The 27,750-nt window shown below is 35.9% G+C and overlaps 1 protein-coding gene across 2 annotated transcripts in view; it reads left to right on the forward strand.

The window, feature by feature from the left end:
- The window catches only part of spire1b (spire-type actin nucleation factor 1b), a 39,289-nt gene extending 12,278 nt beyond the window's left edge, over positions 1-27,011 (forward strand). Inside the window, exons 3-17 of one of the 2 annotated variants that reach the window (XM_028471500.1) lie at positions 3,109-3,345; positions 4,815-4,940; positions 6,816-6,887; positions 7,536-7,700; positions 9,860-9,946; positions 11,087-11,216; positions 12,389-12,430; positions 16,893-17,065; positions 19,124-19,217; positions 20,168-20,313; positions 21,960-22,097; positions 22,175-22,245; positions 22,372-22,399; positions 23,297-23,604; positions 25,834-27,011. In XM_028471500.1, the coding sequence (XP_028327301.1) occupies positions 3,109-3,345; positions 4,815-4,940; positions 6,816-6,887; positions 7,536-7,700; positions 9,860-9,946; positions 11,087-11,216; positions 12,389-12,430; positions 16,893-17,065; positions 19,124-19,217; positions 20,168-20,313; positions 21,960-22,097; positions 22,175-22,245; positions 22,372-22,399; positions 23,297-23,604; positions 25,834-26,089 (2,073 nt within the window). In that variant the 3' untranslated portion in view covers positions 26,090-27,011. The remainder of the gene's footprint in view (positions 1-3,108; positions 3,346-4,814; positions 4,941-6,815; positions 6,888-7,535; positions 7,701-9,859; positions 9,947-11,086; positions 11,217-12,388; positions 12,431-16,892; positions 17,066-19,123; positions 19,218-20,167; positions 20,314-21,959; positions 22,098-22,174; positions 22,246-22,371; positions 22,400-23,296; positions 23,605-25,833) is intronic. The other variant, XM_028471501.1, reaches the window with a different exon arrangement.
- The last annotated feature ends 739 nt before the right edge of the window (positions 27,012-27,750 follow it).

Below are 27,750 nucleotides of genomic sequence, written 5' to 3' on the forward strand. Positions count from 1 at the left end.
AATTTCTCTCAGAGGTTTATAAGGTTATATCATGTCAGGTTTATGTTTGTGTTGTTTACTCTGCATTGTGTGTCATAACAGTGAGAGCAAACATACATTGAGCCCTTTCCTCCAGAGGAGTTAAAAGAATACATCAATTGCTCTGCCCATGATGGTCACATGTTTTTTTTTTCTTCATAAATATCTTTCTTCACTAATATTGACCTGTCTTAGTCAGATAATATCTCACCGAATCAATATTTGGTTGCTTCTGTTGAGATCTTCATTTCTCTGAGTTGAGTCCGTTTCCCCATCCTGTCTCTCAGTTGTTTATCTCTCCCTCATTCACGCTGCAGACTAATCCCCTCTCAGGTTTTCCACTGGTTTCACTCTGTTTTTTGTCTTGGTTTTGGCAAATCTGACTTTATCCACCGTGACACTCAGTTCAAGAGCTGTAACCAAAGGCTCTATTATCTGGCCGACATAGATCGACTCCTGGGAATAAAGAAATATTTTGATATCAGAACACAATTTTTATTATTTGTGATGTTGCCGTTGCTTTTTCCTTCATTGATCTGTGTGTGTAAAGCTTTAGTTCCAACCTTTTCACAGAGTGCACATAAACTTTTACCAAGTACAAGTACATGACTAGAGGAAACCAAAGTACTGGAAGAAAACCCACAAAGCACAGGGAGAACATGCAATGTCCACACAGAAAGGGCAAAAAATATCCTGGTTGAACACAGGAGCTTCTTGGTGTGGAACAGATGTGCTCCAATGTAAATACGAAAGTGCTTGATCCAGAATCAAACCTGGCACCTCACACATACAGTAAGCAACAACGGGTTTGTTTAACTCTTCTCAAACAAGAAATGCATCATATTGAGTGTATGCTAAGAGAATTCTGACTAAATCATAATAAGTAGTGGTTTTAAAAGAGAAAAAGTTAAGAAAAATACTTTTTACGTAAAGCTGCAGTATGTACGTTTTTTTTTTTTTACATAATTTGGTTGAAAATCCATGATCATCTTTGAGCATATTGTAATCAAAAAGTGTTTTGAGTGGACAGTGAGTCTCTGCTCCTTCTCCTGGCCCTGTCAATGAGCTTTAGAAATACAGGAGCATGACGCTGGTCTTCAGCCAATCAGAGATCTTTCTACTTACAGAGCAATCCATGAGCGGTTTTGGGCATTACTATTGACTGCTCGAGCTGCTCGTCAAAAGTCAATGCGCGTTCACGGTCTGAGAGTAGGGAAAGTGTAATGACAGATATTCCAGCAGAAGTCTCAATCGCGGCTTTTGCCACAGCAGCTACACGGCAAAGCAAGATGAAACAGGAAGACCAAGGTGGAGAAGCACCAGTTTAAAGGCACACATATGTTCGGAAGGAACGGTATGTGAGGTAGACTATGCGCAATCTGTTTTCAGTTCGTACACAGTCTGCCCCACATACCGAGTCAGAGAGAGTGATAACAAATGGGATAAATAGCTTGTAAACCTCAGAGAAACATTATCGAAGGTGGAGAGAACAGATTAATTTGCAGTGTAGATGTGGAATGTCTGTCTGCTCCGCGACTGGGATCAGGAGGTGGAAAAGCGGCTGTGAATAGTGAGTGATACGTGCTTTCATGCCTCTAAAACATCAGAATACTCCCAAATAACACAAGATAAAGTCCCAACATTTGTCACTAGTGTCTATGGAGAAAACAGTTGCAAAGAGTTCCACAGTTGTGCATGTGCACGATTCTACTTACTGCAGCTTTAAGGATGAGGACAGGATAAAATAAGTGGGAATGCCAGTAAACTTTACAACTACCGTCCTTCTCTTTCAGGCTTTTAGTATTAATGTTTACTCTTTTCTAACATGATTGAACACAAGCTCCTAAAGCAACTAAAAGATGCTCTTATATATACATATTTAGAAATCTTACCAAATGAACCAGATCTAGCCATGAATGCGGTTTCTTTTTCTTAATTTTTCTGTCATCATAAGACCTCCACCAGTGGTGTGGTGGCAATGTCAATTGCTCAGTGTAGAGTAAGTGCGTAGGATGCTTTGGAGGGAAATCTGTTGAAGACGAGTCATGAGATCAACGTATTACAGATGTTTAGTTCAGGCCTGGCACACATACACACACAGGAGAGCATTGCATAACAAAAGGCACAAATCCACATGTGTATGTAGAACATGGCAGATTAAGAGTAATGTTATGTACAATAGGACTGTGTACTTGCTTTATGAAAAACTCATGTCAGAAATAATAATATAGAACTTGAAGACACTTTTTTAATAAGCTACATTACTGTACAGTGTTTTGTGTTGTATTTTGTGTTTACCTGAGCCTGAAATGGGCGGGGCTAGCAGGTTAATATAGGTTGCCATGGTGTTTGCACAAGTGCTGTGCATTAAGTGGGAGATGCAAACAGTTGTTGACCGTGCTCGATCATGCTCAACATTTTTGCATAAGAATCTGGATTTGTTCGTGTATTAAATAAGCAAACAAATCAAAGGCAAAGGAGGACTTTTTCTGTTTCTCTTCTGAACCGAGCACACGTCAAAACAATTATTGACAGGAATCCATTATCAACAGATAAGCAAAAGTGAGAGCAAGAAGCTAATGTTGCAGGTAAAATACTAAATAAGGCTAAAACATGATGAACAGAAACAATAAAAAAAAATCATTGTAAAACGGACCCACTGGGGTTTGAACCAACAGAGAAGTGTAAGAATAAACCACTGCACCACAAATCCACTAATAATCACAATTTGCAACTGAAGCAAAAAATGACCTAAACCAACAGCCAACCTGAGTGAGTAGCTCATCTCTTGGTTCTCTAAATAAGGTGAAAGAAAACACATCAATAGAGGATTTAGATGTTTTGACTGAAATATAATTCATAACTAATCCAACACTTGCTGACCAAAACTAAATGATCTTACTAAGGGTGTTATTACTGAAGGTTCTCTTCTATTGAAGCTTGTTTGTGTATATCAAATGTTGGTTTTTCTGTCATTGTTTTCATTAGTTTCAAATATGGCTTGATAGTGAAAGTGAATAAAAATGTAATTGATTATCCCTGCTACACTGTAAGGTTTCACTAATAGTTTTATCTGCTGTGCTCCTGCAGGTGATTGAGTCTCTAGGCATCATGATCTACAAAGCCTTAGACTATGGGCTGAAGGAGAATGAGGAACGGGAGCTCAGTCCTCCTCTGGAGCAGCTCATAGACCTCATGACTAACATGGGCGAGGCTGAGAAAGACGCATGTCCTGACGAAGGCTATGAGGCCACAGAGGAAGAGGATGAGGCCGAAGATGACCCCGACAATATCTCTGGTGGTCACGGCTATAGCGGTATTTTTAGGGTAGGTGATGAGCAAAAGTGTCTTTCCTAAGATTCCTAATTCCATGTGTTTAATTCATACATATACAATTATAAACAATACAATATGTTCAATATTAGCTTTTTTGTCGATATTCGATAGTTGCTTGTCCAACACTAAATTTCTGATATCAGATATTAACCAATACTGATATATACAGTATATGTATATAGACCCCCTTTCCCCTGACTTAGTTTTTGGTCATATTATATATCTCCATACAAATAACAAGCTAACCCTACTTTTTATGTGATGCCTCACTGGATGTGTTCCACAAATTAATGTCTTCTGAACAAAATATATATTATTCAACTTCAGTGATGGAAAATGTTATTCATTTTCAATATGTTGTCTCAAACAACAGCTGGAAACCTAAAAAATATTCTTTTCGATAGCAGAGTAAACAGAGTAAACTCAGTAAAACAAAGCATGAGGCCGAACAACATTGATTTTTCAAAATCTGTGAAACAAAAACTGATACCAATGTCAAACAATATTACTTTTTATAATATTGTCAATCTCTAATAATAATCAATTAGGAATTACTTGTTCTGGAAAAATTACTTTCTTTATTACACAATAGTGTAATTCCTAATTGTACTTCATAATTAGTTGTTTTTTGTTTTTGTTTTTAAATTTAGATATCAATTTATGTTTAAAAAAATCAATATTATAGTTTAATCCTATTATTGGGATCATTTTAGTTGATAACAAATGAAGCATCAACAGGTGAACAATCCTCCAATTTACCACCATTGCAGCTTCTGTTGCTGTGAAATATGGATCTTGTGTCACTGACTTCTGCCACTTTTCTTAAATATTTGGGTTAATGAGGACCTTCACCTCACAGGACAGTGTGAGCTCCATTTGTTCTACCTCTTCATTTTCTTCATTCAATTGTGTTTTTTACAGTTTTTATTAGTGCTTCATTCAAACTCTGGTTTATACGTACATTTTAGACATTAGGCAGGAACATGTTTTATATTGTATGCAATACCAGTATCCAATATGTTTGGCCTCTGAGAATCTGTGGCCTTGCTATGAATACGAACACACACATACACATGCACACACACTACAACTGCTCTCCAAGGAGGTGGATTAGAGCTGTGTGGCAGTTTGGCTGGTGAGCTGTCAGTTTAAATAGCTGTCATTGTGTTTTTACCTCCTAGCATTTACTCTGTGCTCTCTGAGAATACCATTTATCTGACTGAACCAACCCTAGATTACGCTCTTATTTTTGCAACATAGATACTGATTTTCTTATAATAATAATTATCATTACCTTTGTTTTAGTTTTCATTTTGCACAAAATTAATTACATGACCATACATATGAATGTATATATCAATATTACAGTCTTTGGTAATTATTGTTTATGTTTTCTTTGGGTTTTGTATGCATATTAAATGTGTCCATGCATGCTAACAGTATACTATTCTCTTTTTCAGCTGTGCACATCTCACCTTCCCTGTGTGTCAGACGCCCCCAGCCACTACCAGGCCGTGTGTCGGGCTCTGTTCACTGAAACCAGGGAGCTACGCACATTCCTGGAGAAGATCAAAAGTGCCAAAGAGGTTGGTTCCTTTAACTACACAATAAGACTGTGTGGGTTATGGAGAAAATATTAGAAAAGGTGTCAGGCTTCAAAGTGTTGTTTGGTTAGATTGTTTTAAAGAATTCCGCTTTGAAAATAATTTTGGTGAAAGCGTAATTTTTTTAAAATGACTATGTAGTGTTAGTTTTACATGGGTTGATGTTTGATAAGTGTATGCGTTTCACCAAAAAGGGTAAAAACATTGAGGATTTAGTCAATGTAGTCAAAAATGAATACATCTGAACCTGTGAACACTCACCAGTGTTAGTGGTTTCTTCTGCATCATGGACAAAATCTGATTTATTTATTAATATGATTGCATATATAAGAAACATAACAGTTTCCTCTGTTACATTTTGTGGATTACTACATTCTGGTCTACTTATGTGTAAACATTCTATTCAGAATTGACTAGATGGAACATAAATAGCCTTCTGTAGTTATATAGGCCTTATATAGACAAATGAAGCTTAAAAAAAGCATGCATTAACCTAATATACAATGATATCATGGAAAAAGTGTATCAACTTGTACAAGTTTTGAAACTCCACATGGTCACATGAAATGCAAAATTGCTGCTAATATTGAATATAAAGAACCATAAATCTGAAGCTGCAAAAAAGCACAGGTGAGGTTTATAAGACACAATTTTCAAACTATTTATCATTTTGTCAATTTCAGGTTGAATTGTTTGTGCTCAGCTCACTTTAAACCAAAAACATTGTGAAATTTGATCATCATCTGTTAAAGCGTTTTATTTCATAATATTTCCCACCCATCATCAGCTTTTCATGTAAACAGCATTAACATAAACAAATCAAAATATGTTTTTGTAAAAAAAACAAAAAAAACACACATTTAGGATTCTTTGACTTGTTTTCCTGGTCATTATTAGACAGAAATACGCAGAATGAAGCTGATATTGGCTTTACCTGTACGTGAATTTGATCATTGTTTACCAACTATCATTATTACTACTAGTAAAGCTTTATCGGACCCTATATCTTGCTTGTATAGTATTTTGTGTATGCATAGGCCTACTGTGTGTACTTTTACTTTGGCGGCGCTGTTACATCTTTGTAAATCCTCTGCTGTCAAACAGCTTCCATGTTTCCACGTCTGACAGGCCACAGGTTTTTTGAGGTTCACAGAACACTCATGCATCTATTCTCACTGATAAAACTCATTTTTTTGAAGTATAGCAGCATTTTAGGGGCGTAAATTAACAATACTTATCACTTAACACTGTAATAATTTTCATGCAGTGGTAAATATAGTATGAGTTTGAAACCATTATAATCAAGCGCTCCTTTTGCATTCACTGGGATCATTGTTTTATTGGATGGTTTCTAAAGCATTTTCCGCAGGCACTGACACACTGTCCACTTATGATGCAGCAAAATGTATTATGTTATGCAAGCAGTCAGTTGGAGAGCTGCTTCCCAGCTGGATGATGGTGAATTGGGATTTTTACGGTGGGTTGAGGTTTGAGGGATTCTCATCATTGTGTCGTCAGGCTTTTCTCTGCTTTGGTGTGACGTAATCGCTCTCTGTATATTTTAGAGATATTTTTAAAAAAGGGACATGGTGATGTCTGCAAACTGTTATAATTGGTTTGAATACAAACACAACCTGATAAAAAAGGGAAGTAAGGGTATTGTGAATTTATTTAGGTGCTCTCATAACATGCCATGATGAACATAAACATTTAGATCATTCTCAGGCAAGTTTTTACTTCAGGCATGAATAAAAATAATGTGAGATGTGTAAAAACTGAACTGTAAAAATTGTTTTGTGTACTGAGTGGCTTCCTGATCGCTTGCTCAACTCTGATCATTTCTCGTTCTCTCATCAGAACCTTCGGAAAATGGAAGCGTCTTCAGAGGAGGCGGGCAGAGACCTGGATGAGCTGCAGAACGCAGACTGGGTAATTACCATATATGCAAATCACACCTAAGCTCCATCTTCTTCAGGTGGGAAATGCTGTTTTAAATGAGTGGGTTGAACAGATTTTTCAACCAGCACAAATTTTTTGTAACGAATAACCCTGCATTCAGATGTAGAATTTAAACTTCGAAACACAAAATTTAACAAGCTTTCACAGAGAAGAACGTTTTTGAAGAAGAGGTACATTTAGTTTTATTTAGAAACACACGTCCTCAGTCTCAATCAGGAAGTAAACAAAATTGTTCCAACAAACTGTGTCATCTGGGTCAGCAACCATGTTACTTTTTAATGATTCGAGCCCTATAGCAAATAAACATCTGCACGCTTCAAACAACTGTTTTCCTTGTTAAGTTTACATGTTTTACTGACTTCACCGATGTGCAGCACCATGTGTGCACAGAGCTGCCTTTGTGTTTGAGGTTTGTTGGAATTTCTGGTTACTTAAGATGTGATTTTTGGTGCAACACGAGTTGTGGGCTTAATCGTGGGCCGATTGAATATCACTGTTCTGTCTTGATCTATCATAACCACAGAGGGAAAATAAAAATACCACCAGCGTATTTATTGATAATGATAGAAGATGTGGTGAGATAATCATTATTATGCTCCATTGTGTTTCCTCCATCAGGCTCGATTTTGGGTTCAGGTGATGAGGGACCTTCGTGATGGAGTGAAGCTGAAGAAGGTGCAGGAGCGTCAGTACAACCCTCTGCCAATTGAGTTCCAGCTCACTCCCTATGAAATGCTTATGGACGACATCAGGTCCAAACGCTACAAACTGCGTAAAGTCATGGTAGGTTGATAACTGGAGGTATTCTTCAGAAAGCTTTAAAGCATCTGGGTTTAAACTTTAGAAATACAGGCTTAACCAGTTAAAGTTACTGGAGATAAATATTTCATATCAGATGAAGATATAGGTTAACCCTCATAGATCAATAGACCAAAGATCAAAAAAAAGCATGTCAAAGGTTGAAATTGCTGCTTTAAAGTTTTCACTTCATTCTTATCATGATTTCTTTTGTTTCTTCGCCAGACAAGGAGGACAGTGATTCCCATCATGTGTGTTCTAGTTTGTTTCTATTATTCCAAAAATATCATCTCACTCCGTAAAACATTCAATTTTGGCCGGAGTCGGATCTTTCCGTGTGAACCCCAAAATAAATATCTACCATTGCTTTGCTGCAACTTTCTGTCTAAAAACACCAGAAATGTGTTGAGAAGTCACTTTGTTTTTTGCGGCAAAGACAAGAAATCACAGTAAGAATAAAGTAAAAACACTTCTATGCATCTGTCTATGGCAGGGGTGTCAATCTCAATATAATTTAAGGGGCCAAATACAGACCAGTTGAATCAAGTGGGCCGGACCAGAAAAATCCATGTTTTTGTGAAGTAAAAAGTACAAATTCAAACAAAATCCTGAATGTTAAAGGGACAGTATTATGAAAACAATACTTTATAATGGTTTTGCTACAGTGATATACATTCTTTTAGCCTCATTCAGAGGGACAAAGTTATGTTTCCTCCTTGTTATTCCAAAATTTGTAAAATGTGTGCAAGTTGGATTTTTGCCCCCTTATGAGTCATAAGGGGGTAACTCCTCCTCCTGACAATCCTCCCTCCTCCCACCCAATAAGAATGTGAGCTCCTCCCTCTCAAACTACCTCATAGCTAAAATAAGACAGGTTGATATTACAGTTAATATCTTTACGTTCAGTATATAAATAATCCAGTAGATAAACCAAAGAGCGTTCACAATCGGTTTCACTTTTAGTAGCCGTTATATTGCCTTGTATCGCCTTTATGGGATGATCTGACGTGTTTGTGACCAATGCAACGCAGCGTTTGGACAAAACAATGGACTATCGTCTTAAATGGACTATTCCTGTGACCAGAAAAAGTGAAGAAGAGAAGAGAGCGGTGTAGTAGCTCATGTGAGTTAAACAGCTGACTTCGCTGATTGTTGATAGTTTACTTCCCTGCGGTGCAGCGCAAGTGGTTACAATCAGTTCCATTTTTAGTAGCCGTTATACTGCCTCGTAATGCTTTTATGGGATGATCTGACGTGTTTGTGACCCATTGCGATGCAGTGCTCGGACAAAACAATGGACTATAGGCTATCGTCTTAAATTGACTAGTTCTGTGGTCAGTAGAGGTGAGGAGGAGAAGGAAGACTGTTAATGATTTACTGCTGCTGTTGCTGCTGCTTCAGCGAGTTTTTAGGAGTGCTCTAAAAGTGACTTTTCAGTGGGCTAAAACTCCAGAAAACAGGCAAGTTTGGGAAAATAAACCTCAAATACTATGTTGTTTGGGGTTCTTAGAGCAAATGGAGATGGGTGAAAAATAGCATAATACTGGACCTTTAAGCAATTGGTGAAAATTCCTTGACTTTGCAAGACATTTTCTCAAAATTTGCCTGAATTCTGTTGGATAATTTGCAAGAATTGTCCAGGTTTAAAAAAATAATTGCAATGTAATATTACTGTACACAATATAGTACTGCAACCCCCATCTTATTTTATCTACAATTTATAATTTACAAAAAGTTCTGTTTTTGCTGAAATTTTTACTTTCAACATAATCTTGTTGGACTAGATGCTCTGGTGGGCTGAACTTGGCCCCCGGGCCTTGAGTTTGACATATGTGGTCTATAAGATGCATTTACGTGGTGTTTACAGTGGTGACCAAAACAAACTTTAGTACTTTAGTAAATTATCTTCGATGCATTGATCTATGATACCTACACTGTGGATTTATCTATTGAAAATCATCTCCTCCAGCAGCTTTACGTTTTAGATTCCTTGTTATGTTGTAAACATCTGAAACTATAGCACTGTGTCTGTCTCATCTATTTTTATATCTATCTAATGCTTGGTCCATGGCCCTTTGGCCTGTGGCAGCTTTGGCTGTTAAGTGTTCACATTGCTCTTTGAAAATGCCCCCTACTGTTTTCAGGTCAATGGCGACATTCCACCAAGACTAAAGAAAAGTGCCCATGAAGTAATCCTGGAGTTCATCAGATCCAGACCTCCTTTGAACCCTGTAAGTTCCTTCAGTACTTTTATAGCCTATTCATTAAATTCATTCAAAATAGAATAATTGATACAGATTTATTTTCTTAAAGTTGGGCTTTTTTGAGTGTGAATTTGAACGTGATTGTGCTCTAGTTTGCTCTTCCATGTATAAATAAATAATAAAATATGTAAGACACTGATAATATCAAAGCAACGGGTGACACATATCAGTCCCCGCAGGATCTTCACTTACATTTTTTTAGATTTTGTGGCCAATTTTTGTGGAATATAGAAAATTTGAGATTAAAAACTAGGCAAGACTTGCAAATACGTATTTGGCAATTGAAAATTGGCAAATAGAATTGTTCATGTGAAAGACATGTTATTGTTTGTATTTTGTTGTTGTGTAATCTCCCTTTTTGTTGCTATTTTTACTAATTAAATTGAAAGTAATAGTGCAGAAAAAACAGACGACTGACCTTCACCTTAAATATGACCTTGAACGAAGTTCAGTTAAATGAAACACTCCACTTAAAATGAGCGTTTCATAAATGTAAGCATCAAACTTGTACGATAAATATTCATAGAGATATGGAAAGTTTTGGTTTTTGACTCGTGACGTGGCCTTGACCTTGACCTTCACCTTGACATTTTGGCTCCAAAAAAAGTTGACTGCACATCCTTGACATTGCCCCTATGAGATGACATTCATATCATTAGTGCTGCATTAATAGCATTAATAAGAACTCCAACGATTACATTGTATTGACTGCCATCATGTGATATAAGCATCGGGAAAATGTAAGCCCTGTTGATATTGTGGAGTTTCTTTGAATTTGTGTATTATTTTGGAGATATCTAGCTGATAAATCTACAACTGAATTAGTTGGTCATTTATACAATGATTCATGGGTTTCTCTGACTTTTTCACTTTTTGTGCTGGCTAAATTAGGTGCTCTAAATGGCCTAATTTGGCCCCCGGGCCTTGAGTTTGACACGTGTAGCCTATACCAATTCGTTACTTCTTAAACCAGATGAAGACCACTGTCGTGATGTAATACCAGCTGCACTGTTTGTTCATCATTCCTCTGCTGATGTTCATCCTGCAGCAGACTCACAGCAGGGTTGTTAACACTAACAACCATCCACATATTAACCCTACATCTAGGTGTCAGCTCGTAAGCTGAAGCCTCAAGCTCAAGCTCCGCCCACTCTGCATGAGCGTATTTTGGAGGAGATCAAAGCAGAAAGAAAACTCCGCCCAGTGTCACCTGATGTGGTCCGCAGGGGACGGCTGGGTAAGAAACTAATTTACCCTTTACTGTATCATGGCACAAAAGCAAACGTCACACTACATAAGACTCACATTTGTATAATCGGACAGTTGATACTCTCTGAATTAAATGTTGAATACAATCTTTGAATAAGGGGATGTTATGTCTGTAAGGTGTTTCAGAAAATGTCCAAATAAGATACATTATTTTATGATTTTCATATAAAGATGAGACAAAATTAATTTATTAACAGCAGCAATGGTTGTTTCTATAATGTAGGAAAAGGGGTGGGACTAAGATAAGATACTTCCACTCACTCCCTTACAAACACAAAAAATATGTGTATGCATAATATATGTAATTATTATTTTTTTGTTTTTCTGGATGGTAGCCATCTGCATCAAGTCTTTTGTTTATTGTAGTATTGTTTATTGTAATATTGTATTTGTTAAAAAAAACAATCATGTCATTTTAAAAATGATTTTTGAGAATCAACTTTTTTTTTTCATGTAAGCCAGAGAATTAAAAGAAGAAAAAATATAAACCTGTGGCTGTAATAATAACTGCTGGGGTTGATGTGCTACAGTGATTTTTAACTTGGATGTAAGTGGGAATAAAAAAAGGCATATTGATCCCTAAATTAATGAATGTACAGTAGGCCTAAAATAAGGTTTATTTGGACATTTCTCAAAATTGTCCTAAATTCTGATTTTGTGTTAAATGTTTGACTGTAGCTTCAAAAATATGGACCTTTTTTTCAGAGAGGCTCAAATATTGAATTCCTTTGTGACTCCACATCATACATCACATAAATATTCACTGATGATGAAGCTTTGGCTTTGATGCTTGTGTCTGACAATTGGATTTCGCTTTGATATTTCACTCTCTAAACTATGATATGTGCATTTGCGTTCACCCTCTGATGCTGCCTAACCTTTTAAAATATATTTTCTTTGCAGCTATATTCTTGTATTGCTTTTATTTGATAGTTAGTTACATTACAATGATGCTAACGGTACTAACACCAGCAAAGCCTTCATAAAAGGCCGATTTAGGATCATATTGTATTCAATGAAAAAGAAAGTGATGAAGCTTTTTGTGATTATTTCCCCTGGAATGTGTCCTAAGACCTGTTTTTATTTACTTCCTAATCTCAAACAATAACTCCTCCATTACGTCACTGTTTCTCGTTGCAGTAATTCGTCCCCTTAGCATGTCTTTCAGTTTTGACGCGTCAGGTAAAGTTTCCCCGGCTGCTTAAGTTATACCTGGCTTTGTTTCCTTTTGTTACCTGTCATATTGTGGCTGCTCATCTGCTCTCCACACACACACACACACGTACACACGCACACGCACAGCACTACATATCATTTCATGTCATGCTTCAGTGTTTGGTGACGGTTGGCTGTAAATATAGGACATTGGTCAGTAGGAGGACATTTCAAGTTTCAGCATTAAATTTAATTTTAACAAAATGTAATTTACAGTGGCTTAATATTATGGTAACAAAAAGCCATTCTGGTCTGAAGTAATGTCCCAAAATAAGCCACAGAATAGGGCAGTGGTGGGCAACTTCTATCACAGCGGGGGGCCCCGAAAATGTGTTTGTTTGATTGAAGGGCCACATAATCAACATTCATGTCAGCATTTAGAATAATGGCCCAAACTAAGCATTAACACAGGAAACAACAGGTTTTTATTGTAAGTTTGAGTGTTTTTCTGTCATTCTGTGTATGTGTTGTTGTTGTCTTGCATTTCTGTTGTCCTTTTCTGTGTTTTTCCTGTAAAATATGTTTTTTGGAGTCATATTGTGTATTTCAGTACTATGAGTTTGTAGAGTCATTTTTTTGTGTTTTTCTTGTCTTTTTGTGTAGTTTTGTGGTCATTTGTATATTTTTTTTAGCTATTTTGTGTATTTTTGTAGTTTTTTGGGTAATTTCAGTGCTGTGGGTTTGCAGAGTCATTGTTTGTGTTTTACTTGTCTTTTTGTGTAGTTTTGTGGTCATTTGTATATTTTTTTTAGCCATTTTTGTAGTTTTTTGGGTAATTTCAGTGCTGTGGGTTTGCAGAGTCATTGTTTGTGTTTTCCTTGTCTTTTTGTGTAGTTTTGTGGTCGTTTGTATATTTTTTTTAGCCATTTTGTGTAATTCTGCAGTTTTTTTGTGTTATTTGGCATACGTTTGCGTATTACTGCTTTTTCGTTTTTGTAGTACTTTTGTGTGTTTTGGGAGTATTTTGTGTGTGTCTTTTTTTGTCTTTTACTGTATATTACTGCAATGTTGTAATTCTTTGTATTTTTAATGTAAACTTGATTTTGTTTTGTGTATTTTTTCTGTCATTTTGTACTTTAGCTTTAGGGGCCACATGTGGTCCCCAGGCCACCAGTTGCCCATGTCTGGAATAGGGCGTTAAATAAAAGTGCCACTTCAGTGTCTCGTGCATGTAGTGCATGTAGGAATCAGTGAGCAGCCTCACGTTCTACACCTCTGCCAAGGGAGTTTTACTAGTCAGTAACAAAAATCTTAAAACCAAACAACACAACATTCAAACAACACAATAGAATTACATAGAATAGAAGAAGAATTAAATTAAAATAAATATAAATATGGGCAGAAGATTAGCTGGCATAGTTATAGATTTTTTATATTAATATTCAATTAAAAGAAAACATGTACAGTGATTGTAAAGGGTGTGTTACATGTTCATTATACCTTTTATAATTATTATTTAGAAAAAAATTTAAAGAAATTGGGGGTTGCAGTTTGGCGGCCGCCTGTGTTGCCTGTCGGGAAAGCCGGTCCTGAATGAGCTGAGGAAAGATAAGTACCAGATTCAGATTTTGATTAAAAGGGGAAAAAAACTCTGTTTGATTAGCAAAAAGGAAACTAAAATGAATTAAATGTGGTCAGAGGACACTGAACATAGATTTTCTACTTATTTCTTACTTGTATTCATGCTCAGACATGTATTGAAAACAATTGCAAATGAAATGCTAACAACATCAAAGCAATATGATTTAAAATGCATAATTGCAGACCATTACATAACATACTGTATTAAAGAAGCTCAATAGCATTTGAAAAAATGTTTATTTAAAAACAGTTTTGGCTTGTTTTATTTAGATTTGTAGATGAAGCCTTTTGTAATATTTAGAACGTTGTATTAATCAGAAACAGCTAAGCTAATTGTATAGCTAATGAGAGAAAAAAAGGGTTAAACTGCTACTCTGCTGCCATCTGTCTGTGAATCTATAAAATGACTAAAAAACGTGTGTTTTGAACAATTTCTACATTAATGCAGCATGGTCTCTCCTTTTGTGCGGTATTTAATAATCATCTTAAAAAGACTTTAAAATGTGACTTTCACCTTAGTGTGACCTCCTCTATGCCATGTTTCAAATGCTATATCAAGAAGTGTAGCAATATGCTAGGGTGCTATATATCCCATCATTTAGGTGCAAACATTAGTGTGCAAAAACAAAACAAAAAATGTGTTTCTAAAATGAAAACATGATTTATGATACAGATGGAAACTGAATTGGAAGATTTTTATGCTAGTTCCAGATAGATTTATTTGATCTTCTTTTTGAACAGTATGTCAAGTTGAGGTTTCATTTATTCAGACAAGGTTTTTCAGGACATGTTCATCTCCTGACATGTCTCGACTGTCAACTGCCAGTCTTCTTCAGAGGAGTTCTGCTGATCGCCTTTGATGGTTCTCTTGACTTCCATGTAATAGTTCCAGCGAGATTATTTTTGTCTTTTTTTTTTAAAAAAAGGAACCATCAAAGGTGATCAATCAGAACTCTTCTGAGGAAGACTGGCAGATGAACATTTCCAAAAAATCTTGTCTGATTTCTGTATGAGACGTTGCCACAAAGAAAGTTTTTTTCAGATGTATAAATTTTTTCTGATGTAATAAAAGAAAAAAATCAACAAGAGTAGAACTGTATCTCTAGAAATGTACATTGCACCCACAGCTCAATTATCACACTTCAGGCTATTTTTACTGTTTTTTTTTTTAAATTATAGCAAGTGATGGTTAAAAATAAAGCCAGGGTAGGGGACAGATGCCTTCAACCACTTCATTGCACGACACTGAATAACACTTTAATATCCAAATCTATAAACTGTTCTAATGAGCGAGGTGTCTCCTTCTAGGTTTTGGCAAAACTCGCAGTATGCCACAGGATTTGTTTCGTACAGGATTAGGTAACGTATGAACAAAAATGGAGCTTGGAGAGCCTTACTGGTCTCTAACCGTAACAGCTTTGTCTGTCTTCTTCTCTGGCTGTAAAACAATTCTCCCTCCTGCTGTGCAATGCTTTCAGCTGCGTGAGCAAAGATTAGAGTCGAAAAAAGCCTGAATTGAGTGTGAGCAGAAAACATCTGAGTTTCCGATGAGACGAGCACTGCTGCCAATGCTTTTCCCTTCAGCCAATAGGCTGAAAGAAGAAATGAGTGAGGGATCCTATCAGCTGAGACATCTTATCTGTCTCCTGCAGCATCTGTGTGTCTTCACCTTCTACAAATGTCTCCCTGTTATGTTTGAGATCCATGACCTTCCCAAATACTGCAGCTGAAATTAAAAAAAAGACTACTTAGGAATGGTGCACACTGTATATTCTCCCAGTTGATTTAATGTTCATTATAGTTACAGTATCCATGCTCTGTCCATGTTTAACACCACCCTGCTGTTTTGCCTCCCTGCCCTTCTAAACCAATGGGTCCCAAATACCAGTCCTCTTTGGAAGGATTCCCTGCATCAAGGCCATTTACATTCTACTGATTTCAAACCAGGGTTGGGCTCAATTACAATTGTAATCACATAAATTGATGATTAATTACAATTACGATATAATTAAGATTGCATTTGTAATTGAAATAACCTGTTGCGTTTGTAATCATAATGGAATTGTAAATGGTTTAAAAAAATAATTTACTTTTGGAATTGGAATTGGAATGGAAATTCTATAAAAACTGTCAATTACAATTAAATTCAACTCAAACCTGTGGAAACATGTTACAGTTCTATGTCTTACACATATGTAGTTAATATTTATTTAAAAATATATGTTTCCAATCAACTTTTCCCACTACCTGTCAGTTCTCTTTTTTTTTTTACTTAAAAAATATATATATATATATAAAAAAAAAAATATATATATATATATATATATAAATCTAGTGCTATACTGACATAAAGAAGGCTCAGACTCTCACATTAAAAATATTAATACCAATATTTTCATTGATTTGGAAGCCTAACAAGGTAACCAAGATATGATTGATACTAGTTTTAGTGTATTTTACAGCTGATACATTAGACATTAGTCAAACTGATCCATTGTCATTAGAGAGGCTAACAGTAAGCTAACACAAGGGGAAGGTTACATTTTTCTGGCTTATTAATTAATGGCTCAGTACTTACGTAATTGTAAGTGACTTTCAGGGGAAAAATAATAATTTTAATTGGAAAAAATGACGGTCACCGTAATCGTAATTGAACATGAATAATTGAAGACCAAATTGTAATTGAAAAATGTGATTGACCCCAACCCTCAAACGGTGCAGATAATTGTAAGTAGAGTTGAAAAAACATCAAAGATGCAGGGAATCACCAGAGGAGGTTTTTGGGGTTCATCTCCACTGTTTCTTGTTTCTGTGTCTAAATGAGCGTGTGCTGTGTGGCTTTGTATAGATGAGTTCAGTCCGTACATGGGCCGCAGGACATCCAGCACTCTGTCGCTGACCAACGGATCAGCATCTTTAGGAGGGTCCAGGGCAGAACCCACTGGATCTCAGTCTGTTCCCCCGAGGAAGAGACTTCTCAAGGCTCCCAGTCTTACTGAGCTGGACAGCTCAGACTCTGATGTAAGTTGGGCTGAACATGAGATGCCAGGGGTGTCAAACTCGTTTTAATTCAGGGGCCAAATACGGACCAGTTCAATCCCAAATGGGCCGTAGATTATAGCCGGTAAAACAAGCAATTTTATCATTCTTGTGCCCTCGTTTGCACTTCCAAGTTCAAGTATGTAAGGCAATATCCTCGTAATAAGTGACAGATGTTAGCCCCTGCAGAAACTTAAATTTCCTTGATTGGGGGAAAATTGTAGGATTTTGGAAGAATTGAGAGTACTTACAACAATTTGAGATTAAAAATGACTGCCATCATGTGATATAGGCATAGGAATACTGTGAGACCTGGGAAAAAATGTGCAGTTTCATTGAATTTCTGTATTTTGAGGTACTGAGATATCTACAACTGAATTAGTTGGTAATTTAAAACAATGATTTGTGTTTTTGTCATATTTACTTTCTCCCATGGGCCGAATTGGGAGCTTTAAAGGGCCGAATTTGGCCCCTGGGCCTTAAGTTTGACACGCGTGATATGTGAATGCTGATTGACAGAAATCTACGCATATAGAGGGATGTTACATTATTATTCAGCTTTAGACCAATCATCTAAAATGCGGTCATGTGATGGGTTGTGTATTGCTTTAAGTCATTTCAACATCATATTCACCTTTTGTGTTTGCTATATTGTGCTTGCTATATTATTCTAATAATATTAAGTAATATTGTAGCACTATTTACGATATTTACATCTATAAAAAGCCAATGCAAGTCTTTTCATACAAAAAAATTTAAAAATTCAGAGTCTGACATATTCTAGTCTCTAAGCAAACTTTCAGCCAACAAAAATCTATGTATTTAATCTTAGTAATTGCATTCACATTAAATGTAATTAATTGATAGAGTAAATAATAAAAAGTGTTGTTCGTTATTACTGAGGCATTTCTAAAATAGCCAAATCAAAAAAGTACAACCCTTCTGGAACCAAGTAGATGTCTTTTAAAAAGATTAAGCAGCACTTCAGTCATACCATTTTTTTATCAAATAAAAGCATTTGCTAAAATAAATAAAAAAATTGCAAAACAAAATAGAAATATAATAATACGGTTTTGGTAATATCTGTGTCAGGCCCATAAGATGTAAACATGATTATGTAAATAATTTTAACAATATTGTGTAGGAGTGTGTATCGCCTGGCATCTGGCGATACGATTCATATCCCGATACATAGGTCACGATACGATACAATATATCCCGATATTAAAGTATAAGGCCATTATTGCATTTATATTTATATATATATATATATATATATATATATATATATATGACTTAAGAAACATCTAATGTAAATGTGTACACCTTCATGAGAACATTATGTATGAAATATATTTTAATGGCATATTTTACTCTTAAAACATTGGCTTTAACATGCCATGTGCCAACTTAAGATAAAAAATAACATACAATCTGCCTGTGGCTTTTAAACCAACTTTGACTTTAGTGCAACATGACTTTAGTGCAACTTAGCTGAGGTATACAGTACGCCTAGAACAACAAATAAATGCAGAAAGTTAGAACTTTCTTTTTAGATTTTATTGAAAAAACACAAGCTGGTCAACATGTCCAGGTTTCAGAACACTTCTTTGTGCAGTTACAATGTCTCCTGCAGTGGAAAAGACTTTCCTGGTTAAATAAAGGTTAAAAAAAAAAAATAAATAATTAATATGGATGCATTTAGAATCAATCCAAGAATCACACGACTTAACAGTGCGATATATCGCCGAATCGTTTTTTTTCAGCACCCCTATTATCGTGCATCATTTATAAGATAAAAAGGACTTGTTCAAAAGATCAACTGGTTTAGGTTAAAGCAATTGTTTCCCTTTTTATTTGCCTCCTTGTCACAGGCCAATGTGGGTTGTCATTAGGTTTAGGATCCCAAAATGTTTGTCTGAACAGGCAGATGTGCTGTACACTGTGTTTATGATAATATGTATATTCAGAATATTTGGTCAGATATTATTAATATTAATCATATCATATTTAAAGTGCTGATGTATTCTCTGTACTCAGGATGAGTTTTTTGGTCACAAGTCACCGAGCAGCTCCAGTGTGGCGACATCGCTGATGGATGACACGTCACCAGAGTCCACACTAGGGAAGAAAAGTGAGTCATCCATTACTCGGTCTTAGATCCACTTTTCAATTCAGCTTTAGCCTCACCATCAAGTTCTGACCTCAGAGTCTCTTTGATCGTGTTTTCACCAAAGAATTTTGTGACAGTTCATGATCAGTTGTTTTCAAGGAGGAATGGGACAAAAATTCAGCCCTGGCATTTTGTGTCCAGACCAGTGGACACCACGTGGAAGCCATTATTAAGTCAGTGATCCTCAACATGTGGCTTTTTATGTCTTAATTGTAATTATTTTTCCCACAGAAAACCTTAAAAAGGGGAATCTTTTAAATCCCTTATTTCCTTTGGCCATTTTTTAACTTCCTTTGTACTTTTTTGCCCCTTTTTTAAAAATTTCTGACACTTTTTTCAAACTTTAGCTTCTTTTGCCGATAAATACCCCTTTTTTCCCATTTTTTTTGTCCATTTTTGCAAATTATTTTTGACACTTTTATCCAATTTTTGTCCTTTCTTAAAAAAAAAATGTCCCACTTTTCATTGCATTCAGCTAACTTTTGTCCAATAAATACCACTTGTTTCCTTTTTTCCCTGAATTTGGCCTTTTTTTGTTCCATATTTTTGCTCTTTTTCACTATTGTTTGCCAAAACTACCCTTTGCCATTACATACCACCTGGTTCCTCTTTGTTTGCCCATTTTTTGGCCACTCTTGACTGCTTTTGGCCCATTTTAGTCACTTTTGACTCTTTTCTTGCCATCTTTGTGGCCACCTGTTAACATGTCTGCCTCCACTCGCTCGTCAAATAAAAAAAAAAATAAAACATAGCGGACTGGACTGGCCCACTTCGGGGTCAACGGCCCACCGGGACGATGCCCCGTATTGCCAGATGGCCTGTCCACCCATGGTTGTTCTCTAGCAAAACCGTTTAGTGGATTCATCCTGTAAAGCTGTCTTGTTTTCTCCTTTCTTGTCAATAAACACCAGCTCCTCCAACCATGTTCCTGCCCATTTCTTCTACACCTCAGCCAGAGAGGCGTCAGACGCCCCAGAGGAGACACTCCATTGAGAAGGAGAAGCCAACAAACGTCCGACAGTTTCAGCCACCCTCCAAAAAGAGCTCTAAGTCTTTGGTGAGTCAGATGTCATTAAACCCTGAGGCATCAATATATGGTTTGCTTTTGTTTTTGTGTCAGAGAGTACACATTTCAGAATAAGAGTTGTTTATAACGCTCAAATTAGTTCAGGGTCAAAACACATCTGTAAAATTGTGATACATCAGCCCATGAGCCACAAACAAATATTATTATTATTAACCAGAAGTATGACCATGACCATCATCTAAATATGCTTATGCATACATACTTGCATATATAGTTAAATATATATATATATATATATACTGTATATATCTATATATATTTCTCTTTCTCTTGATGCAATAATGATATACATCAACACATATTAATACACATAGGGCTGTGTGCAATAATATTACCACTTTAACTATAAATACATCTATTAATGCTAACCATATGCAAGAGGGCTGTGTGCAATAATATTAGCACTTTAACTTTAAATACATATATTAATGCTAACCTTGTGTAATAGGGCTATGTGCAATAATATTAGCACTTTAACTATAAATACATCTATTAATGCTAACCATATGCAAGAGGGCTATGTGCAATAATATTAGCACTTTAACTTTAAATACATATATTAATGCTAACCTTGTGTAATAGGGCTATGTGCAATAATATTAGCACTTTAACTATAAATACATCTATTAATGCTAACCATATGCAAGAGGGCTATGTGCAATAATATTAGCACTTTAACTTTAAATACATATATTAATGCTAACCTTGTGTAATAGGGCTATGTGCAATAATATTAGCACTTTAACTATAAATACATCTATTAATGCTAACCATGTGTAATAGGGTTATGTGCATTAATATTAGCACTGTAACTATCAACACATCTATTAATGCTAACCTTGTGTAATAGGGCTATGTCCAATAATATTAGCACTTTAACTATAAACACATCTATTAATGCTAACCTTGTGTAATAGGGCTATGTGCAATAATATTAGCACTTTAACTATAAACACATCTATTAATGCTAACCTTGTGTAATAGGGCTATGTCTAATAATATTAGCACTTTAACTATAAACACATCTATTAATGCTAACCATGTGTAATAGGGCTATGTGCATTAATATTAGCACTGTAACTATAAACACATCTATTAATGCTAACCATATACAAGAGGGATTTGTGCAATAATACTAGCACTTTACCTACTACACGTGATCTAAATCTTACCCTAACCCTAATCTTAACCCTAAAAATTGTTGTGATATAGGGTTATAACCTAACCCTAAACATAAGACGCTATGTACGTGTACTTCGGTAACCGTACTAATAGCACCGGGGGTTGACCGTACGGCAACCGTACAAATAGACACTTTCTTTATTATACTGTCCGTGCTGTCTGATTTTGGAAGTGTCTATGTTTTTTTTCTTCTTCTGTTGTTTTTAAATGTAATTTCTGTACACAACATGGACAACGTGGACTACAGATGAAAACTAGCCTGTGCTCAGAATCTGGCACATTTACATGTACATGTCCATTAATGTGCATTGTCCCTTGTCACAAATAAATACATAAACAAGTGTTATTTTATAGTTTGGAAATGTTAGGAAATGATATACTATACAAAGGTGTCTGTGGTCATCTGTCAGTGTGTGTGTGTGTGTTTTGTGCAGGAGGAGTTCAGTTTCCCGGTGGAGTGTCTGTCTCTGACGGTGGAGGAGGTGATGCACATCAGACAAGTGCTGGTGAAGGCAGAGCTTGAAAAGTTCCAGCATAACAAAGACGTCTACAACGCTATGAAGAAAGGAAAGGTAACACTCTGATTTACTGCACACATACACACACACACACACTTCTCACTCACTGCTCTGATCGATTCTTTTCAAAGCTTTGCTTCTGCTGTCGAACCAAGAGGTTTTCCCTTTTCACCTGGTCCTACATCTGCCAATTCTGCAAAAAGTAAATTAACTTTCTGATCTTGATCTTTATATTGTGCAAATAATACTGTCATTTAATGTGAGTATTGAAGGTTTAATCGCTCTTTCCCTTTTTTGCATCGTTTCTTGTCTGCTTCTTTTTCTGCAGGCCTGTCTGTTCCCAGTGCTGCAAAAAGGTACAGCTGGCACATTCTGCATATTTAGGTTGTACACATGGGTGGACCGACCCGAAGTGGGCTGGTCCAGTCTGCTATGTTTTTGTTTTTTTTTGACGAGCGAATGGAGGCAGACATGATAACAGGTGGCCAAAAATGGTCAAAAAGTTGCAAAAACTTAAGAAGAAAAGAGTGAAAAGTGACTAAAATGGGACAAAAACCATCAAGAGTGGCCAAAAATGGTTAAATAAAGAGGATCTATGTGTTATGTAATGGCAAAAGTAGCTTAAATGGGCAAACAATAGTGTAAAAGGACAAAATGTGGCAAACAATAGTGAAAAAGGATAAGCTCATTGAGATGACTTTGTTGTAATTTGCGCTATACAAATAAAGTTGAATTTAATTTAATTGAATTGAAAATGTTGGGAAAAAAGGAAACAAACGTTATTTCTTGGGCAAAAATTAGCTTATTTGGATGAAAAGTGGCCATTAATAAAATTAAAGAAAGGACAAAAATTACATTAAAGTGTCAAAAAGAACTTGCAAAAATTGACTAAATATATATATAAATGAAAATGAAGATAAAGTCTGAAAAAAGTGACAAAAGGGACAATAATGTGAAAGGAATTTGCAAAATGGCCACAACAAATAGGTAAAAAAAAAGGTTAAAAAGTTTCCCCCTTTCAATGGTTTCTGGGGAATTAATAATTAAAATTAAGACATAAAAAGCCACATGTTGAGCATCACTGACTTAATAATGGCTTCTACGTGGTGTCTACTGATAATGTAGTGGGCTGGTCTAGACAGAGAATGCAGGGATTAATCTTTGTCCCAGTTCACCCCTGGTTGTACGAATGAACCAGTTGAGAGTTCTAAATTCTGATGTGATGTAATAAATGTACTTTTTCCTTTCAACAGATGCGGCTGCCATCTAAACCGTACTCAAGCTTGCCCATCTACTCTATTGGCTCCACTAACACCCTCCCCAGAGAGCGGTTGACAGACATGGAATCCGTTGGGCAACCACCACCTGTGGCTGAAGGACAGACGCCGCCAACCATCGATGGGAGCGTTGCACGAACCACCTTAAAGAGAGCCTCAAAAGGCTCATCGAAAGCAGCTGCAAAAGCATCCGGACCAGAAGCACCAGCAGGTGGAGCAACCGCAAAGTCTGACAAACCCTCCAGTGGCCATCGGCGTCAAAGCATCCAAAAGACCATGTCCAAGTAAGAGCTACAGACAGCATGGTTTAGCCCAGGGGGGTCAAACTCAGTTTAGTTCAGGGGCCAAATATGGACCAGTTTTATCTCATGTGGGCCGCAGATTTTAGGCAGGAAAACGAGCAATTTCAACATTATTTAGCCCCAGTTTGCACTTACCCACCGACAATATTCTAAGCAATAAGTGGCAGATATCTTCACCTAAAATTCCTTGATTTTGTGTCCAATTTTCTATTAATTTTGGAAAATTTTGTGAAATAATTTGTGGAAAATTGCACAATTTTTTTGGGAAAAAACTAAATGTTTATTTCATCTACTATTTCATCTTAAAAATGACTTCCATCATGTGTTATAAGCATGGGGAAACTGAGCCATTGGAGTGTCATTAAATTTGTGTATTTAATTTTATAAGATTTAATGTATTTATTGAAAAAAGGGGATGTACATATCAATGAACATATGAGATTTGTCCGATTTTAGCTACAGGCGCATTTCCATTTGTTGTAATTGGACAGGCTGATGGTACCATTAAAAACACACAAGACATTGTAATCAGAAGCACATACAGTAGGTCCACAAACAACAAGAACTACACATTGAGATCACAAACAACAGCAAAGTCAACATAGTACAGGACAGGAGAGATTTACCGCCACAAACTCAGGTGTGGTCAGGCAGATAAAAGTTCACTTTACATTCATTTACAGTTCACAATTCATTAGCTTCATGTTCTAGTTGTAAAATATATACATATATTTGGAGGGGCTTAGTTGGTAATTTACACAATGAGTCTTCTTCATTTTTACTTTCTCCTGCGGGCCACATTGGATGCTCTAAAGGGCTGAATTTAAGTTCTGTGATAACACATAACAGTGTGTCAGACTTTATCACAAACTTAAAACAACTAAATTAATGCCCAAAACAGGGGCTTCAGCTGCTCATATTTATATTCAATAAACCTTCCTAATCTTTTTCGGGTCGTGACCCCATTTTCATATCACAAATGTCCTGCAACCCCAGAGGCATTTTTTTGTTGCAGCGGTTCATGTTTGATCATGTTTATTAATGTGTTTTACAAATACAAAGTAGCCAGTATTAGTACACAAAGTGACAATTGACAAGATGCACCGCCTCAGATATTTTTATTTAAGAGTTTAAGTATAGAAAACAGATGTTTGATGTAGTGTGTGTTAGTTATATGTTAATTTGAGAAAAAAAAAAAAATGTATATATATATATATATATATATATATATATAATTTAAAAATATATATAATTTTCAACAGTTTTTTTTTACATTTATTTATTTATTTATTTATTTTTTACCAATTACTAGATATTTCAGCTGACCTCATTTTATTTCCAGGCGATCCCACATGGGGTCCAGACTCCAAGGTTGAAAAACACTGCTTTAAGTTAAAATTCAATTGAAATTTAATGATTCCATGATTTCAGTTGTAAAGGAAGTTACCAGGGTTGGGGTCAATTATCATTTTAATCATGTGATTGATAATTAATTACAATTATGGCATAATTATAATTGTAATGGTAATTTTTTTAATCTGTTGCTGTCATAATTGTAATGAAATTGTAATTGAGGTGTAACCATGTTACAGTTCTACACATGTGTAGATAACAATTATTAAAATATGTTTCATATCAAGCTTTCCCACATTTTATCATTGAAAATAAAATTATTCTAGGGCTATACTGACACAAAATAGGCTCAGACGCCCACACCAAAAATATTAAAACTTATATTTTCATTGATTAGGAATTCTAACAAGATAACCAATAGATAGGAAATAAATTAGATGATAGATATTTGTTTTTAGTGTATTTTACAGCAGATTTAGGACCTGTTATTACAACAGATGCTAAAAGAAAGCTAACACAAGAGGAAGGTTAACTTTGATTAGGTTATTTATTTCAGGCTCAGTAATTGTGATTAACTGTAATTTAATTTAAGTAATTGATAACATAATTTTAATAGACTTTCTGAAGATAAAAAATATTTGTAATTTAATTGCAATTGGAAAAAATGCTGTTCACTGTAACTGAAAAATGTAATTGACCACAACCCTGCTAATTACTCCCTTATGTAACTGTCTCTGTGTCTGTCTCTGCAGGTAATGACACTGCACTAAAGCTAATTATATATTGATTAGCTCATTTATCTTTACACACTTTGTGTTGGTGTCACTCTTTGTTCACGGTTCTTTCTCCTCCCTGTAGACTTTCCAAACACGGCTCTCTAAAGTCTCACGAGGAGCTGGAGCTTCCCTCGGAGCTGACGGAGGACTGGGAATGTATGGAGGTGTGTGTGGAGTGCAAGAAGTTCATCTCTGACATAGTGGCCTCCAGCAAGCACAGCCTGTCCCTGGCCACCAAGAGGGCTCGCTTAAAATGCAAGACGCAGTCCTTCTACATGTCCTCGCCCAAAGGCCGGGAGGAATACCGGCCCTCTGAACGAACTATCAAAGAGATCTGAGCGTTGGTGCAACTCTCTGTCTGATTCCTGCACAAATAGAAACCTGTCTGCGCTGAATACAACAGGTGCATCAGAGACAGAGGTTGCTGGTATGAGTCTCAGTGGTAGACTTTGTGGTTTTGTCCTGCTCATGGTGCACATCCCCTCTGGACAGCAGCATACTGTAGATATGCTCGTCTCTGTTCAATAATATCACGGGACCTCCTTGATTTTGTGGCGACGGACACTTTACTAAACAGGAGATCATAGTGGAGATCAGAGGAGAGAGATTTTCTTCCCCTCTGATGGCACAACTGTAAGCTCCGCCTCCAACCCACACACTCAAAGCACAAAATGGAGAAAGATTGAGTACGAAACATTGAGGGAAGCTCATAGAAATATCAGGCTGTGCTTTTTGTATGGGTTTTCATTTTGTTTTTGTGTGTGTGTGTGTGTGTGTGCGTGCGTGCGTGTGTGTATGTAATACCCAGGTTTGGGGTCTTTAACAATTTCAAGGACCATTGTTCAATTCAATTAGGATTGCAGTAAACAGCATTTTTTCAATTACAATTAAATTACAAGTGTTTTCTAGCCCCAGAAAGTCAATTACAATTACGTTTACAATTACAGTTACAATTAACCTAATAAAAGTTAGCCTTCCTCTTGTGTTAGCTTTCTGTTAGCATCTCTAATGATAACGGGTCCTAAATCAGCTGTAAAATAAAAACAAATATCTATCATCTATTTCATATCTATTGGTTACCTTTTTAGAATTCCTCATCAATGGAAATATTGATAGGTTTTAATATTTTTGATGTAGACATCTGAGACTTCTTTGTGTCAGTGTACGCCTCGATTTATTTTTTTTTAATGGTAAAATTGTAACATGGTCCCCCAGTTTTGCGTTAAATTATACTGTAATTGGTCATTTTTATTGAATTTTCATGGCAATTACAAAGTAAATTATCGTGACTCAATTACAATTTAATTACGATGACGACACCAACATGTTTTCTAAATTACAATTATACTTATAATTATGCCATAATTGTAATTAATGATCAATTATGTGATTATAATTATAATTGACCCAAACCCTAGCAATACCACTGTAAGACTTCTTTTTTTTTTTTTAAAAACTCGTTTTTAATTTTCATCATCATGGCTTATGGGACGATATCATCTATTCTACATACAATTGATTGCACCAAAAAGTGATATTCAGGCCATTTTAATGGTAATTAGTGCCAAAAAATTGACATTTTTGAAACTCCACTGCGTGCCAATCACTACTTACCACAGTTGCCATTTGTAAAGTTGTTACTGATATGATTTTTGTTGCTTCAAACTTTAAAATGCTGCTCATCTGTGCTGTGATTCCTCTCTTTAGACAGAGGGCAGGAAAACCTTATGATCCCATCTCAGACTTTGAAAGGTTGGTCATTTCATAGGACTGTAAAAGCTACAACTGCTTGTGAATCAATAATAATGTTGCGTATTGTTCCAACTCAATGGCCGTTTTTTTTTTACATACGTCATTTAACATACATAAGATGTTTAATTTTAACCGTTTCTGTAAAACATTGTAAAATAAATAAAGGTAATCCTGAGTTTAGCCCCAACTTCTTAAAACGAGTAACCCAAGCACAAATGTTTCTAATGCAAACCAATAAACTGTTTTA

This window comes from Gouania willdenowi, chromosome 16 (assembly GCF_900634775.1).
Source record: "Gouania willdenowi chromosome 16, fGouWil2.1, whole genome shotgun sequence".
Classification (NCBI taxonomy): domain Eukaryota; kingdom Metazoa; phylum Chordata; class Actinopteri; order Blenniiformes; family Gobiesocidae; genus Gouania; species Gouania willdenowi.